General features: G+C 40.6%; 1 protein-coding gene across 4 annotated transcripts in view; it reads right to left on the bottom strand.

Annotated features, from left to right (window-relative positions):
• The window catches only part of AFG1L (AFG1 like ATPase), a 76,937-nt gene extending 65,034 nt beyond the window's left edge, over positions 1-11,903 (bottom strand). The window contains exons 1-2 of one of the 4 annotated variants that reach the window (XM_009676937.2): positions 11,656-11,903; positions 3,471-3,694 (exon numbers count right to left, since the gene is read on the bottom strand). In XM_009676937.2, the coding sequence (XP_009675232.1) occupies positions 3,471-3,694; positions 11,656-11,683 (252 nt within the window). In that variant the 5' untranslated portion in view covers positions 11,684-11,903. Of the gene's footprint in view, positions 1-3,470; positions 3,695-11,272; positions 11,502-11,655 lie in introns of those variants that run through there. The other 3 variants (XM_068937970.1, XM_068937971.1, XM_068937972.1) reach the window with 3 other exon arrangements.
• Positions 11,904-16,155: the final 4,252 nt, after the last annotated feature.

Here is a 16,155-nt window from a genome sequence, read left to right as displayed (position 1 = left end):
GGGGGTATTGCAAAGGAACTAGTGACCACTGTGTTCACACCCTAAGATAACGGCATTTGACTTTTTGATTTTAAGAAAATGTCAGTCAGCATGGCTTTACTGCAGTCAGCATTGTTATACAGGAACAAAGTACTATAACAACCTCCTAAATAAGATTAGTATTACTTTCGTTCTGCGCAATAGAGACTTTCTTCCCTAGTCATGCTTCCCAATTAAAGGAACAGTAAATAACAAACCCACACCAGCCACATAAGGCCTACTGATCTACACAGCCCTTACGAGACTCCTGCTTTAACAACGATAATGACTCAGGGAACTCCAGTCAACCCAAGTCAGTCCTAAAAGTTGTTCTCCGATGGCGACTGTGTAGAACAGAAAGTCCAAACGTCCGAAACAGTTTACCAGCAGAGATGAGAATGCTAACCTAACTGATCCTTGGCTTACACAGCTAAGACCAAACCTTTGGTCACAACATTTTTCTAAAGAATGAAAGCAAACCAAAGTTTGGCAGTACGCCCAGAAGATAACATAGGAGCAAGTCAAATAACTAGTTTCCTTTTGAGTGCTTTCCTCCTTCAGAGTTCAGGTACAGTGTATGCGGACAATTTTGAGATAAGCAATTTAAAGGACTATGACCCCAACATGGAAACGGGAAAGAAATCTAAGAGAGAAGAAAAAATTTCCACATGAAGCATCCTCCAGATACAACTCTGCCATGTTAGATTACGCTTATGAAAGTAGTTTGCTTAATCAAGGACACCAAGGGAGGTTTATGAATCCAGCTCGATCTCCTTACACTCACTCTTTAAGGCCTATCACCACATTGGTTTGGACCACATAGGTAAGCAATATCTATTTTTGAAAAAAAAAGGGACACCCACTTTTTTTTTCTTCCGGTAAACTTTATTTGCTGCTTGCCCAAATCCAGTCAGGAGTTCAGTTTAGACTCAAGAGTTAGCCCACAAACGCATCAAGACAACGTGGATACTTAGGCGCATATCTGAATACAATATAAATGAAATAAATCCTTCAAAATACCATAATCATACACTTTTCAGAACATATCTGCTGTTTTACACTGTTTCTGTGTTTTTAATAGTTTTTAATCATAGAAATCCAAAATGTAAAAAGGTAAGTAATGTAATGGGATGACCAACCATCTGCAGAAGGCAAAAATACTCTCCAAACAATTGTTTGGCTCTAATTCCCATTTCAGAGTCGGAAACAGAATGATTTAGGCTGGAAGGGACCTCAGGAGATCATGTGGTCTAACCCCTCTGCTCAAAGCTGGGCTAACTTCTTCCAAAACAGAACTTCCAAAGACACACTCATCGCTCTTTAGGATCTTGCCTTAGCACTTCGCTTCCTATACTTCATCACTCTTGTGTTTTTCCTTCTAGAGTGTCTGCCTTCTGCTCCATGAAAAATATTTCCCATTCAGGTTTCCTCTCTCATCATACCTCAACAAAAAAGAACTCCTTCCTAGGTCTCTAGTCTGCTCCCTTTCATCAAGAGGCAGGAAGAGATTTATGGTATTTCCAGTCAGGCATATGACTAGCAAATACATGATCTCCAGCTACAAATCTTAGTCTAAAGGATTCAAGGGATATAAGAGGCAGTTTGATGTGTGAACGCGTGTCTCGAGGCTCCACACCCGCTACGCTTGTCTGTTTTAACCAAACACCAAGTCAGCGGCCATTTACGAGTGTAATACTCTCACAGCAAACTTTACTTTTTCAACCTATGAAGCTAACAGACACTGCGGGAGCCCTGGAGTGGTAACAAGTCATTTGGTGTCTAAAGGGTAGAGGACAACATCTCTTTTAGATGCGCTTGAGGCCTGTAAGATTTGGCACCTCTGATCTCATGCAACAGCACCTGGATTTGCCATGTGGACAAAACGTAGTAGCTGTGCCATCTAATAAGAGAATTTGGGATTATAATGGGCAGTATATGGTCAGGTAACAAATCCAATCAACTAGATATTTAGACTTATGCCCATGAGATGCGGTACGCTACACAAAGGATGTTGAGAAACGTTGACAGGCACAGAGATTTATTAGCAGGGTCTGCAGTTGATGGCATACACTTACTGCAATAGTGAAAGTTACTTTGAAAGAAAAATAAAAACAGAAGTGGGGCAAGAGAAAGAGAGAAAGAAAATTCCCAGTGACTGGCTGGGAGCAGCAGAGACAGGTTCCAAACAACTGTCTTCCTCAGGACAGGGTGTTGTTGACCATCACTTCTGCTGTGATGGAGAAAGACGATGATGGTGAGGATTACTTTTGCCATGCTTTTCTTAGCACGATACGCTTTTCATCACGACCCACTCAAACTCCCTATTGGGTGTTCCCACTTAGGACACTATTTGTGCTGACTGGAGTATGCTAACCAGGTACAAATCGTGCACAGTTGTTGGTCATTAAGTTTCTGTACACACATACTACTGGCTAACAGTTACTGAGTATCTAAATAACTAGTACCTACCTTGGTGAGCTCTATCTTTGGCTTTCTCTGCTATAAACTAAAACCTACAAAACACGAGGCAAGGAAAGTGGGGCGAAAGAGGGGCTATTCTCACGCCAATTCCAGTAACTTCCCACGAGAACCTGCCATAACAACACTATCAGGGTTTGCAGGTGCAAGGCCACAAGAGCAACAATACGCGAATAACAGCCTGAGAACAACAAACGAAAAATACTGCCACAGAAGCTCTGGGAAACACTGCCTTAACAGCTTCAGGGAAATGTTACAGAGCTGCAAATGGAGCAGGCCCTTAGCATTACTACAGCTAAGGCACTGTGCAACAGGGGTATGCCTGAATTTTTGTTAGTACTATGAAAAGGGGCTGTGATGCCCCAAAATAAGCAACCGGGGTGCTGACCGCACCACTGTCTTTTTCCCTCACCTCAGCTGGGGACTTAGAGCACTGGAAAGAACGGGCATTTTTAAACGAGTCATGTCCGATCTGTATTATAATGTTTTGCAAAGCTTAATTATTTAGCTTAGATTATTTAGACTCCGCTTGCTAATTTCATTTATATTCATGGAAAAGTCTGCTAGAACACAAAACACTAATGCTCAGCATGTGTAACCCAGCCACACAAAAATTATACCAGTATTTGAGAGCTAAAATCCAGTCTAAGCCCTTCTCTTCTTTATACAAATGGTAAAAAGGCATTTTTAAAATGGCCAAAAAAGGCGAAAAGCAGATGTAATCAAAGTCATACTTGATTTTCTTTCCAAATTACTTCAGTACTGTTTAACTTGCTTGCTGCTAGAGTGCCACTGGTGTTTTACAAACCAAAAAATAAAGAACAGAACTCCAAACCAGAACAATGATCTGTCCTTAAAGACCCAGTTGCAGAACTAAGGTCCAAGTTAATGACAGAAACTGATATATTTTTAAGCACATTCTTACGAGACGGCATACATGTAAAAATAAATATTTGCATCATCATCAGCCTCACCTTTGAGAGAAGATTTTTTGAACTGATGCTGTAGCCTTTAAGGCTCTCATGCAACTTCTGCAGGTGCTGCACAACTCTCCTTTGTTGCTCATCATTCTTCAGTTCTTCTTGTTCAATCAGGAAGTTGTAATGTTCTAAAGGTCCACTGCAAACCAACAAGGCTCTAGAGTTAGCATCTGTAAGAGTACCGGGGGCTGTCTTCTCATCCACCTGACCTATATATACTGTAAAATGAACAGCAGACTATTAATAAGTTTTGAAAAGCATCCTCTTCTATTCATAAACATTGTTAACAATCTATGCGCAGATATACGTTGCTTACCTATACGACCACTACAGTATGTTACTCCTTGTTTCTTCATTACATAAACTTCTTACTACAAGGCACTTTTAGTAGCACGTTTTAACATTTGTTCGTTAACAAACACACACACAAACCAGCCCAGCTGGAGAGTCGGTAAAAGATTTGGAAGTGCTGTTACAAGGGGAAGTTTTTATGTATTTGTTGCGAATTGGGGCAAAACCATTTTAAAATTCCAGTAAATTGTATTTTTCTGAATAGATTGATCCTTCTGAGAGAGGAGGACTGATCTAGGCAAAGAGGGTTTAAAAGCCAGTGAAAAGAAGCCCAAAACAGGAGAGTTTTGTGAAGAAGTTTAAGGAGTCAACAAAGACCACAGCAAGAAAAACAATAGCTGTGAAACCCTGCAACTTCACAATTCACTCTGCTGCCGTATCTTCTACCTAGAACAGCAGGGACCATGCCCAAGCAGAAATTCTGCTGTTGGAAACTAGTTCAAACCACTGAGGTAAACTATAAAAATATTTACATGAGCAAAAGAAAAAATAATCAGAATTGCCAGGCACAAAAATAGACAGAGTTAGCAAAGAACATGAAGGATTACAAAGGGTTGCTAAAGCAGCCAGATCAGAAATTTAACAACATAATACAATGAAAAGATGTTTAATATCTTCTTCTTGCCATTTAAAAGATTAATTACGAGCAGACTAACACAATTTGTACCAATGACAAAGGAATTAAGAATTTGAGTAGGAAAAATATATATCACAGACTACAAAGTTACATATTTTGAATATTACTAGTTCTAATGAAATTCATCCTTAAATGCATTAGCTAAGTTTCCTGTGCAATGTAATGGCCTCTAACAGCTTTCTTTGAGGCCATGGAAGACAGGTGAGGTTCCAAAGTACTAGAACAAAAATAAACAATGTTAATCTTTAAAAAGGAGAGAAAGGGAAATCCAAAACTTCACAGGTCAGCAGAACTGCAAAACATACAAAAACACTAGAATAAGTACAAGCAGACTTTTTTTTTTTTTTTTGGAGAAAGCACTCAACAAGACAAAGATATGATAACTGAGAGGTAACACTACTTCCTCAGGAATGGTGTAAGATCAGGAGTTTTCCTTTCAGATCAGGTAATACACTGGTGGGTAGAGCAAAAGCACCTTAACTGCAATAACATTTTTGTCATTGTGTCACATAGCATTCTCATATGTAAAGCAGGAAAATAAGATCTAAAGGAAACAGCTTTCAACTGGGTACAAAACCAGCTAGAAAAACTACATATAATAAATTATTGCAGATAACTAGACAGATGTATTGATCAAAGTTTCTGAAAGGGCTCAGAATCTCAACTTGGTACAATTCTGAATTTCCATTTATGAGCTGTACGGCTCAAAACAAAGTACGCAAACGGAGCATACAGGTTAACACCAAGTCAGGAGGGGGTTGCAAGCAGTCTGGAAGGCAAAGCAATTCTGATAGCTTGCAGAAACACTTTAATACAAATAAGATGCAATTCAATAAGGACAAACACAAAGTACTGTGCTTAGGGAGAATAAATAACTGAACTTACGAGCTGGGGAACGACCGACTAAAGAGCATCTCTGCAGAAAAGGATCTAGGGGCTATGGTGGGTCACAAACTGACAGTAAGACATTATCATAATACTACTGGGGGAAAAAAAAGCCAAATACACTGAGATTTATATATGGGGGCAATGTATATAAACACATATGGAATAACTCTGTTGTTACGCTCAATAAGGAGGGGGAGTAAGGTCTCCTCTGACACACTTTTCAGTTTTCTCATCGTATTTCATGAAAGGTATGGACTAAATGCAAGACTAGAAGACTATTTAAAGTAGTATTTATTACACCGTGAGAAGTTGTAAGAGGGCTCTAAGAGGCACAAGAAGAGTTTTAAATTGTTATAAAAATAGTACAAAATGAATTCAGTTATAAAAATAAAAAAATAATGCTGACCAATAAAATGAAATTGCACTTACTGCTAGAAACATCTTAGTTTCTCCAAAGCAAGGCAGTCACTGTTTACCTCTGCAGACAATAATCATACCAAATTCTCCTGCCCTGAAGGAATTGAGTTACTGCTATGAATTAAAAGTAATTAGCTCATCCCAAGCTAGCGAGATCACAAAGTCCGTCATTGTAAATACTGAGTAAAACATTCAGAGAAGTGAAGACTAAAGAAAAGCACGAGAGCTATCTCCAGATACATAAAAGGGTACTGAGAAGAGGGAAAGGGAAATAAACTGTAAACCTAATTAAAGAGGAGGAATAGATTATGAGTCTAAAAGTTGTAAAACCCTCACCGCTGGAGAGGGAATTTTGAGAATAAGTTTCACAAACATTCATTAGGAGCAGGTTAGCGACAGCTGACATGCCTCTGAACGGAGCAAGAGAGAGAAAGAGGTGATCTTTCAAAGTTTCTTGAGCTTATTTTTCAACCATTCTATTCCCATACAAAGTAAACCTGGGTCCTGTGATCTGTACCTCAAAACTATCCATGCCTTTGCAACATACAGAGCTTGTCTCATTCTGAGAGCTCCAATCTGAGTGAAAACCAGTGCCCCAGTATGCCATCATTTCTATAACGCCTCAAGTTCCTAGTGCTTATCACAAAGTTAGAAGGGGAAAAAAAACAAAAGCTGATTTAGGGGTAAGACAGGGTTTGCAGCTCATGACCTTCTTGGCCTTGGAAAAAGCACACCCCATAGGACTGCTCAGAAGCATGTTTTTTGTCTCAGATTACACGTACTTACAGCTAACTGTCCTGGGAGCGGAAAGAAAATACTTCATCATTAACAGATGATAGAGAGGGAGAGTATGTTCAAGTGGTGACAGAGGGTGTCATGGGACAAATTACTCACTGTACTCGCTGTTTTCCCAAAATAATATTCAGCATTGGGATTTAAACATGAAGAGCGGGTATACTGTTGTATCTTCACCAGGAGACGAACACTAACTGCTGAGCAATAAATTCAGACTTGTAGCTGCAAAACAAGGGCATATGCCCTTAAGGGGAGGGAAAAAAGCATTTAGGAGGGTTAGAGGGAGGTCACTCAACAGAAGAGCTGTTCAGGTGAATAAACCACCCTAAAAGAGACAGAAAAAATTGTGGGTCATCCATTCTAACCTGCATTTTGTAGGACAGATTACTAAATCTTTCACACTACTATACTTGGTAATCTATTCCTAGACTGATAAAAAGAAGGAATTTTTAGAAATTTTAATACATCACAAAGGAATGCAAGACTACTTTTACCTTCCATAATTTTTGATGGATTCCCGTTTTAACAGGAGTTTCCTCACTTACATACAACTCAGTGCTTTAATCAGCATCCTACAGTCTTTTCTTCTGTATCGCAAAAACTAGGTTCATATGTATCCCTTCCTATTGCATTATCTAAGCTTTGCATTGTATACAAATGTCACTTGTTTTTATTCGTTCCCTTCTGCAATCCTTAAATACGTCACACAGAGAAAAGCAAAGCCAATTCACTGTTCACTTAGTTTTACGTAAGACAGCGTAAAACTAATGAGACATGCATTTATCTATAACAAACTATCTTTCTCACCTCCAGGGTGCATGTCGGATATTATCACCTTTAGCCTGACATTCACTGCTTCTTAAAGAGTCTTCACCAAGTTGCAACTTTTTATTAAATTTCTGTTTGTAAATCATAAATATTCAAACATTATCTCACTTTATTTCAATCGGCACAATTAGCTGCCTGCATGCCTATCCAAGCATCACAGATCAAATTGTAGCAAAGACCTACTGTGATATAAACAAAAAAAATGTCCTGTCCTGGAGAAATCACGGAGAGGAAAAGTCACTAAAGCCAACAAGAACATACTAACGTATAAATCTCTTAATGAAAATATCACTTTGAAACGATAAAAATTTCCCTTCAAGTGAGGAACTTTATACTTCTTCAGTAAATTAGCTTTAATTTATCACTGAAAAGATAAGTGCCTAAATAAAAATATTAAAAGTGTTCATAAAGTCAGTCATCCTTTGCTCTGGAAGGGACAGCAAATTGAAACACTAATCAGCCTACTGTCAAGTTTCTCTACTGCCACGTAGAACTTGCGTCTGAGATGATACAGGAAAAAGGCATGTGAGTTTCAATGACGCCATTCATGAAAGCAATAGTCGCAGCTGAGGCAGGCACTAGAGTTATTTATGTGAGAAAACAATCTGAAATGGAAGCTAGATTGTGGCATATCAAAAACTGATCGTGGCAGCAGCCAGGAGCAAAAAAGGGTAACTGCCATGCACATCGTTTACCCTGGTGATCTTTCTTTCTAGTCGTTAGATTTCACTCTGTAAGGTTTTGAACTGTAATATCTAAAATCTGTCAAAAAAGAACTCACTTGATGAATCCCAACAAGCCCCCATCTCCTTCATATTTGAAGGCCTGGAAAAAGTGGAAAAAAAAAAAAAAAAAAAGAGCCTGGGCTTCCCTAATACATCTTTTCTCTTTTCTGTCTTTCTCTTACTGCAGAAACCAATACCTTGAAAGCCCACAGAGCAATAAACTCGAAGTTATGCAAAAGATCTCACGTGCTTAAAATGAATATTCACTACTGGAAGAAAGTAGTAGAATTTGGTCTGCAAGATTCCTTATTAAAAAAAATAAAATAAATACATTTGAAACATGGGATTAGAATTGTGGCCTGAAATGGAATGCAATGTAAGGATAAAAGGAAAACCATGACAGGTATATAGCATTCAGCTAAAGAAGCAAAGGTCAAAGAAACAGAACTTAACTTAACTCCTGTTACTGCAAAAGGTGAGTCATGGTTCAGATTACACTATTCACCTCACTGGAGGGTAAGCGACCCATAGTACGCGTGAAAGTATGTATTATTAACTTGGAAAACAAACTGAAGTTGAAATAAGCAGTTTCAGAAACTTATAATGAAAAAAACCGCCTTTAACTTTTGTGCTATAACTTTCAAACCACTCCATCCTGAGAATGATCACTAGTTTTCATTCATGGAGATTAAGGCTGAAAGAGAACATTGACCTTTCTAAATATTAGGGAGAGTTAAAGTTGTCTAGCTATCCTCAGCTACAGCCAAGAATTGTATTTGATTACAGCATATTTTGGTGAAAATATTCTGAAAACATGAGAGATGTAGAAACAAACATTTTCTATGCTACGTCATCCAAACAGTGCTATTTGGATAGTGCTATATATTAATTTGCTATTTGTCTTTAAAAAAAAAATCAAACTAATAATTGTTTGAGAATTGCATCTCAAACAAACTCTTTTCACTGAGATTACAACTGCACCAAAGTTAATGTGCCAAAATCACCCAAGTGCCACCTCTGCTGACAGCCACAACAGAAAAGCTGTAAGAGCTTCTGCTAAACCAGTGTTAAGGCACAGTGCCAACATAGGAAACATCTGTTTCATTACTGCTCTGCAGACAGAACTCTGTCTCAAGAGCTTTTCACAAACACTGAAATTTGTGGGGAAAAAATGTAATAACAAACAACTCCTATAAACTGTCGCTGTCTTCAGCAATCCAAGCAGAAGCTCGGAATCGGAATTCGGGTCACAATGAAGCCAAACTGCTGCAAACCCTCAAACCCCTAATGTAAAGCTGCTAAAATGGCCTATGAAACACAGCTGCCGTGACGGAAGAAGAGGACTTTGAAGTTACAGGGCACTTTGATTCAAACTGGCAGATGGTGGTACCAGAGACCTCGCTAAACTCATAATTAAGTTGATAACAAAACTGCTGCTAAATCTTTCCTTCTTAGATGGTACTACAGTGATGGGGAAGAACAACGGTACAGTCTTGTAACTCCAAAGGTTACTTTCCTGCAGAATGGGAGCGGATTGGATCACAGAAGACACTATTTTTGCACTGCTAGTATCTATCAGTGGCAATCATGCTCTCTTGTCTCATCTACTGTTAAATATATGTGCAAGTCTTTAGAGAGTCAATCTCAAACATGTAAACTGTCCCATGTAGTATAAGGATCTGGATGAGTTAAGCACATGCCTGAGTCTTCAGAGGAACAAAGCTAATTACCAAAGAAAGGGGCTAGTGCCACTGGCTTTGCCCTCACAACTTTTATAAAACAGTAATATGTTCACAGTTAAATTAATCTACATATTGGCCTAACACGTTCGGTATATCAAATAAAATCAAGTAAAAAAAGAACACACTCGCCTATAGTACTGATTATACTGCTTATTTAATCAGGAAATCTATTTTCAGTCTGATTTCCTGAGGATATAAGTATTGTACAATCACAACACAATATATGCATATGAACACTTATCGGTCTTCCTAAACATAACTTTCAGACCCACTGACTGACTTCAGTGTATTTCAGACCTCTATGCACCCCCATCAAATTTAGTTGAATTCTTACATTTTTGTAAGATTTTGGCAGACGACCAATGGCTTCCACTACCAATTAAAAAAAAATTAATTTCCTATGAATGTGTATACTGTCTTGACTTTTTAAGTCATTTAGGCTACCGGATAAAGCTCAGTCACTACTATACATCAATGAACCTTGTGGGAGAAAAGTCACTGAAATTACCCTAAACACTGTTAACATTTCAGTCCAAGTTTGCTCTTTGTCAGATACCAGAGAACTCGCATTCCTGTTTGCATTATTTGGTGTCCAGCAAGATGTGAACTCTGCCCAGAGCTGTGCCTGCAGTTGAGATATCTTTAATGCTGCTCTCCTCCGTGAGCTCTCTGGTGTTTAACAGCAGAGGAGTTCACGACGCAACCACAGCGTAATTTATTTTTAAAAAGCGCTCAAGTAAACTCATGTTTGTTGGAAGCAACAAGCACCATTCATTCTGGAAAACACAAAATTATTCATTAATTTCCCACAGGTTTTCCAGTTGCTCTCCAGCAGCGCCTCAGCAGATCTACCTTGCTGCAAAAGGCCCTACTGCTTACCTGTGCTACCGCCCAGAGCGCTAACCGGGGCCAGGACCTTGGCGTGAGGCGTGCTTGAACCACAAAACGCAGGGACTGAGACAGTGGGCAGATGGGAGCTGCTTGAGTGGGACAACACGGATAAGCATGACAGAAGCTAACGACTCGCGCTACTTGAAGGCGATTGGAAGGCAAAAGGGTCACTCAGTCTTGCGAGACCTTACAATAAACTCTAGGCCAGGCACGAGAGGAAGAGGGAGCCGGGTACAAGAGGTACGGCACGGCAGAAGCCGTGTTTACACAAGGAGAGGCTCAAGAGCCCGGGGCCAGCGGCAGAGGCCGGGCCGGCGGGCGGGGGGCACAAGGGCCGCCCGCCCTCCCGCGGCCGTTACCCGCGGCGCCCCTGCCCGGGCCCGGCAGGCCGTGCCGCCGCCTCTGTGCCTCGGGAGCCGGCGGGCCCCTGCCGGCGGCAGCCTCGCCGCGGCGGGCGGCAGGACGCAGCCCCCCCCTCCCCTCGCGGCGACGGCGGCCCTCCTTGTCGCTGGCGGTACTGACCTCTCCGCAGGGCGGCGGCGGGCCGCGGCAGGCGGGCGGCGCGCCGCGCCCAGGCTCGCAGCAGGCAGCGCGCAGTAACCAAGGGCGACATGGGCGCCGCCATCTTCCCCGGCGCGGCGGCGGCGACGGCGCGGCGCGCGCTGGGAAATGGAGTCCAACGGCCGCCGCCGCCGCCGCCGCGGAGGGCTGCGGCCGGGCCGACCGGCCGGAGGGCGGCGGTTGCCGCTGTTTCTGCGCGCCTCCGAGGCAGTGGCCGTGCGCCCTGCCTCGGGGCGAGGCAAGGCGGCAGCTAGGGGGGCGCGGCCGGGTGCCGGCGCCCCGGCCGTGGTAACGGCGGCGCCTCGGCAGGCCCGCGTACGCGCTAAGCGTACAAATACTCTTACCTGTTACGCACGTGAACGTTCGTTTCATGTTGAACTGCAACAGCAAGTTATGATAATGAAAAAGCAAGATTTCCCTAGAGATAAGGCGAAGCCCGCAGGCTGATTCCGCTGCGTACAGGCAGCGTGCGCTCAGCGCGCAGTGACTCTTCTCCCTGGCAGAGTCAGTTCAGGCACCGCTCCCCAGGGCTCTAGGAGAGAAAGCTGACTGCTTCGTTTTGTAGGGAGCGGGCTACCTCAGCCCACCGCCTGGATTTTGAGCATGAAGATCTTTTGACAGAATGGCATAATGCAAAAAAAAAAAAAAAACCCAATAAACAAAACACAGAAGCGCACAGGCACACAGGAATCACCAACCGTAATAGTTGCCTGCTTTGGTGGTCGGCCCTCCAGAAACGCAACCCAAAGTGTGGATAGGGCTTCAAAAGATGTTGCCTACCGAGTGCATTGTGCAAGAAAAAACAGATTTTAAAATGCCTGCTTATTGTAAAAGTGCACAAGAAATGCTTTTCCCGACAGCTGTGTGTCCTCCTCCCCTTTTTTCTTTTTTTTCCTGATTTTTAGCTTTGCAACATGAGAATTCCTCTAGTTTTTTTCTTGAGATGAATTTCTGTGCAGCATTAAAAGGGAACAAGTCTTTTTTCATAGAATATTATTCAACCCTTTTTGTAGGAGAGGATAGCAAAAATGTCACATCAGGGCATGACAGAGCTATTTGCAAACCAAGTAGATTATAGCCTGAATAGTGTTGCCAATTTTTAAAATAATGTTTTTGATCTTGAAAATATTAAGTCATTGAAGTTAGAATACAACATGTTCATCTGTTTTAAAATAGGTAGTTTCTCCAGGAACATCTTCAGTGTTATATACCTAATTAAGTAGCGAACTAAGGTGCCAATTTATCACATCTTAAAAGAGCTGATTTCAGTGCATTTTCTTTCATCTTTCCTTTATTGAGCATTTATTGGTTTTGACTCATTCTAGCATGTTATAGCTATCAACACCTGTGCCCATTTAGCCATGAATTCCAGTAGAAATAGCAGTGCATTGAATAGACATCTCAAAGATGCACCACAATTGTTGTAATATTTTTAGAAACTCAAACAAGGAAACAAACAACTTCAGTAAAAGTGATTTAAATAACAAATAACTTATCTTTATAAACAGCTTATCTCCTTGAGAACAAAGAATAAACAAGGCAACAAGAGCCTTTTTTTCTTCCATTATTAACTCAGATCACAATAAGAATGGGTGAAATGTCAAGAATAATTGGAGAAAATGACAGCATAATCTTCAGCAAAAACATCTGATTTATTTAAATTGTCACTGTTTTTTCTTAACAGATCCTCTGTTTAACCTTGTTATCCAAGACAGCATGAAAAAACTTCCCATTTGGGTCTATTTTGATATTTTCCACCTAACTTAAAGACTCATAGCATTGCAGAAGGTTCATTCAACACTGGCAATTTCTGAAATGCCATCATACGTTGTATTGCACACCCAAGGTACTGAATCTGCAGCAGTTGTTAACACTTTGCAAAAATGTGCTTTGTTGTTAACCTAAAAGAGCAGAGATTTCAACTATATTTCTGTGGCTTGTCATGGCTAATGTCCTCTCATGGCTACAGATCCATGCTGTAGTACGTTTGTATACTTCACTCACTGTACCCGTCCCGTTGTTCACCTCCAAAAAAGTGAGGTTTTAACTACGTAGAAATTAGACTGACGCTTGTTCAACCCAGTTGTATTGCCAGCTAAAAGTATAGCTGGAATTTAATAGCAATAAAATTCAGTGTATAATAAAACTCCCCTAGATCCCCACCCCCCGACCCTGCTTTTACAGGTATAAAATTGTACTCCCCGGAGAGACCTGGTCTGCTGAACCCTCTGGGGATGTACATGTCAAAGGATCTCTAGATCTCTGTCAGGACTCCTCTTGGTTTCTGCAGAAGGAGGGCAGGCTTTATCTGTCTGAAAGGCAAGATCTTCCCAGCACAGGAAATATCTTTGCCATATATGTATTTTTATATATGTGTGTGTATGTATACATATATACACACACACACACATATACACTTTTGATCCCCTACTGACTATTTAGCCAACTCTGGGGAAACGGATTTTGTGGGTAGTTTTCATCAATGTAGCTTCCTTCAAAAGCCATTTGCTGGAATTACGTCAAAACAGTCTGTGGTAAGCTTGATTTTAGCCTTATGTATTAAGAGGCAATAAAGTATTAATAGCCTGTGTTGCTCATAAGACCTCAGATTAATAAAGCTGCAAAAACGTCCCCAAACTTACAGGCTTATTATCATTTTCACTATCTGTTTATAGTTTGCATTTCAGACAAATACATTTATTGCACAGCTTTGCAGCTACACTGGCACTACTCAGCTTTTCTCAAAACAAGTGGTTCACAGCAGACGTGAGTGCTTGTGTGCTGTTGGATGACATTTTGTACAAATGCAAAGGCAGAGACGATGGTCATTTTAACACAAAAATACTCGTACAAAGACGAGGCAGATTAGCCCTTAGTCCTTGAATCTAGCTTCAGTGAATACAGAGGTTTATTAATACAGTAGAATTTATGTATGAACAAGCTAGATGTAAGTCAGAATAGGCTCTAGAGTACAGCTAGGTAACGCTTGAGAGAAGTAAATAACAATGCAAACAGTGGGGAAAGTAAGGAATATAGAAGTATATTTGATAATCATCCCTCTTGAAGGGCATAATATTGTTTAAAAAGGGAGAAGAGGAATTGAACACAATAGGTAAATGTTAATAGAAAAAATATATATAATGTATGGATAGTGTAAATTATATTTACCCTCTTAACATTTTTATCTGGAAGATAAGGAGGAATGCAGATATTCAAACATCATGCTTCAAGGCCCTGGCTGCAGGCACCAGGAAGTCATTTTTCCACATACAGCATTGCACAATTAGTTCAATGACTTGTGAGGTTTTCTTTTGCCTTATCCTGAGTCAGCATTCCCACAAGTTTTGACAAACTATGCCTACGTTGACTGAAATGGGTCAACTTAGGCACTTGTCAGAAGGCTGGAGAATCCTAATTGGGTAATGAAGAGATTTGGTTTCCTTTCCAGTCAAATGCGACTTTTTCTTCTTTTAAATACAAACAAACAAAATTACCTAAAAGCTAATACTAACAAACTTAAGAGTTAATCATATGTTAATACCTGCTGCTTGTGGGTACTTGCTTTGACATTATGGTATACATATTGCCACTTGAAGTTATGCCAGAGCAGTTTTGTTTCATAGTTGAATAAATAATGTACAGTAAGAAATCCAGGAGTACCTAATCTCTCCGTTCTTGCTCTAAATGCTTGATTTCTTGCATATGTTCTTCGGTCCAACAAACACAGCTGACCTCTCTCCCTCTAGATTTTAAATGAACTCTAGGCCAAATTTCAAAAACAGGAAAAACACCTGTTTTTCCTGAACTTATCCTCACCTTCTCCATCCTGAAGGGGGAACTTCTTCAGCAACCACAAGCAACAATAGATAGTGCAAGCCCAGAGTCTCGTGGATCGCCACAAATTCTAAAACATAAGTTGGAATAAACAAACACAGATTTTCTGAGGGCTGGAGGTCAGAGGACTATGATCTTCCCCCGCTTTCATTCCCTGCTCTTTGCCCCATCAGCCTAGATAGTGTGGCATGTCTGCTTTTATATGATATAAAATGCAGGGGGGGCACAGGGGCGATAGCCATGAAACTGAGCATCTTCCCCTCTTTCTCCCTGGTTAGATGAGGATTTGCATCTGACCCCAGTTCATGAAAAAAACGGAGATCTCACCAAATCACTGTAGCCTCCTTACAAAACTACCAACACATGGGCACTAAAGCATTCACTCCCTGTTGCTTGCCTCCACATGGCTCTCCACCACCAGATATCTGTGTTCGAAAAAGCAGAGACAGACAGCGCAGCTAAGACGATATGCTGTGAGAAAAGCATTCAACTTAAGCCTCACTATTAATGGTATTTACTTACCATGAAAACAAATTGTTCCTGATTCATCATATGCTCACTAACTTTCCCAAATATACAATACTAGGCACTTTTTGGTTGTTGCTGGAATGGACAATGCAACTAGATTTGGCCGGAAGGCAGCCTGCATATTATACTTAAGATAACGCCAGTGCTCTGCCATATTTTCACATTTGCAGTCAGATGTAGTAGCATCGGTTATATAACAAACAAAAGCTTATTCAGAGGTGTGCATATGTAATCTCACTAAAATTAATGAGTTTTTCCTGCCTTGTTGCAACACCCGTTTAATAACTAATATAATTCAGATAAAGTTTAGATGCTTCCTTTTACTCCTACTTCATAAAATTGTCAGCTTAACTTCTGTTATTAATTAAAAAGTGAACAGATGGCGGTTATTAGTGGAAAGAAAGGAAGTAAGAAAGGTGCATGAGTAAGGAGGAGAAATAATACTGGAGGAGTTCATGAAAAGGATATTCACAGAGAAGTTA

Source organism: Struthio camelus, chromosome 3 (genome assembly GCF_040807025.1).
Source record: "Struthio camelus isolate bStrCam1 chromosome 3, bStrCam1.hap1, whole genome shotgun sequence".
NCBI lineage: Eukaryota > Metazoa > Chordata > Aves > Struthioniformes > Struthionidae > Struthio > Struthio camelus.
Note: the sequence above shows the minus strand (reverse complement) of the source record. Positions and strands in the feature narration are given on the sequence as shown.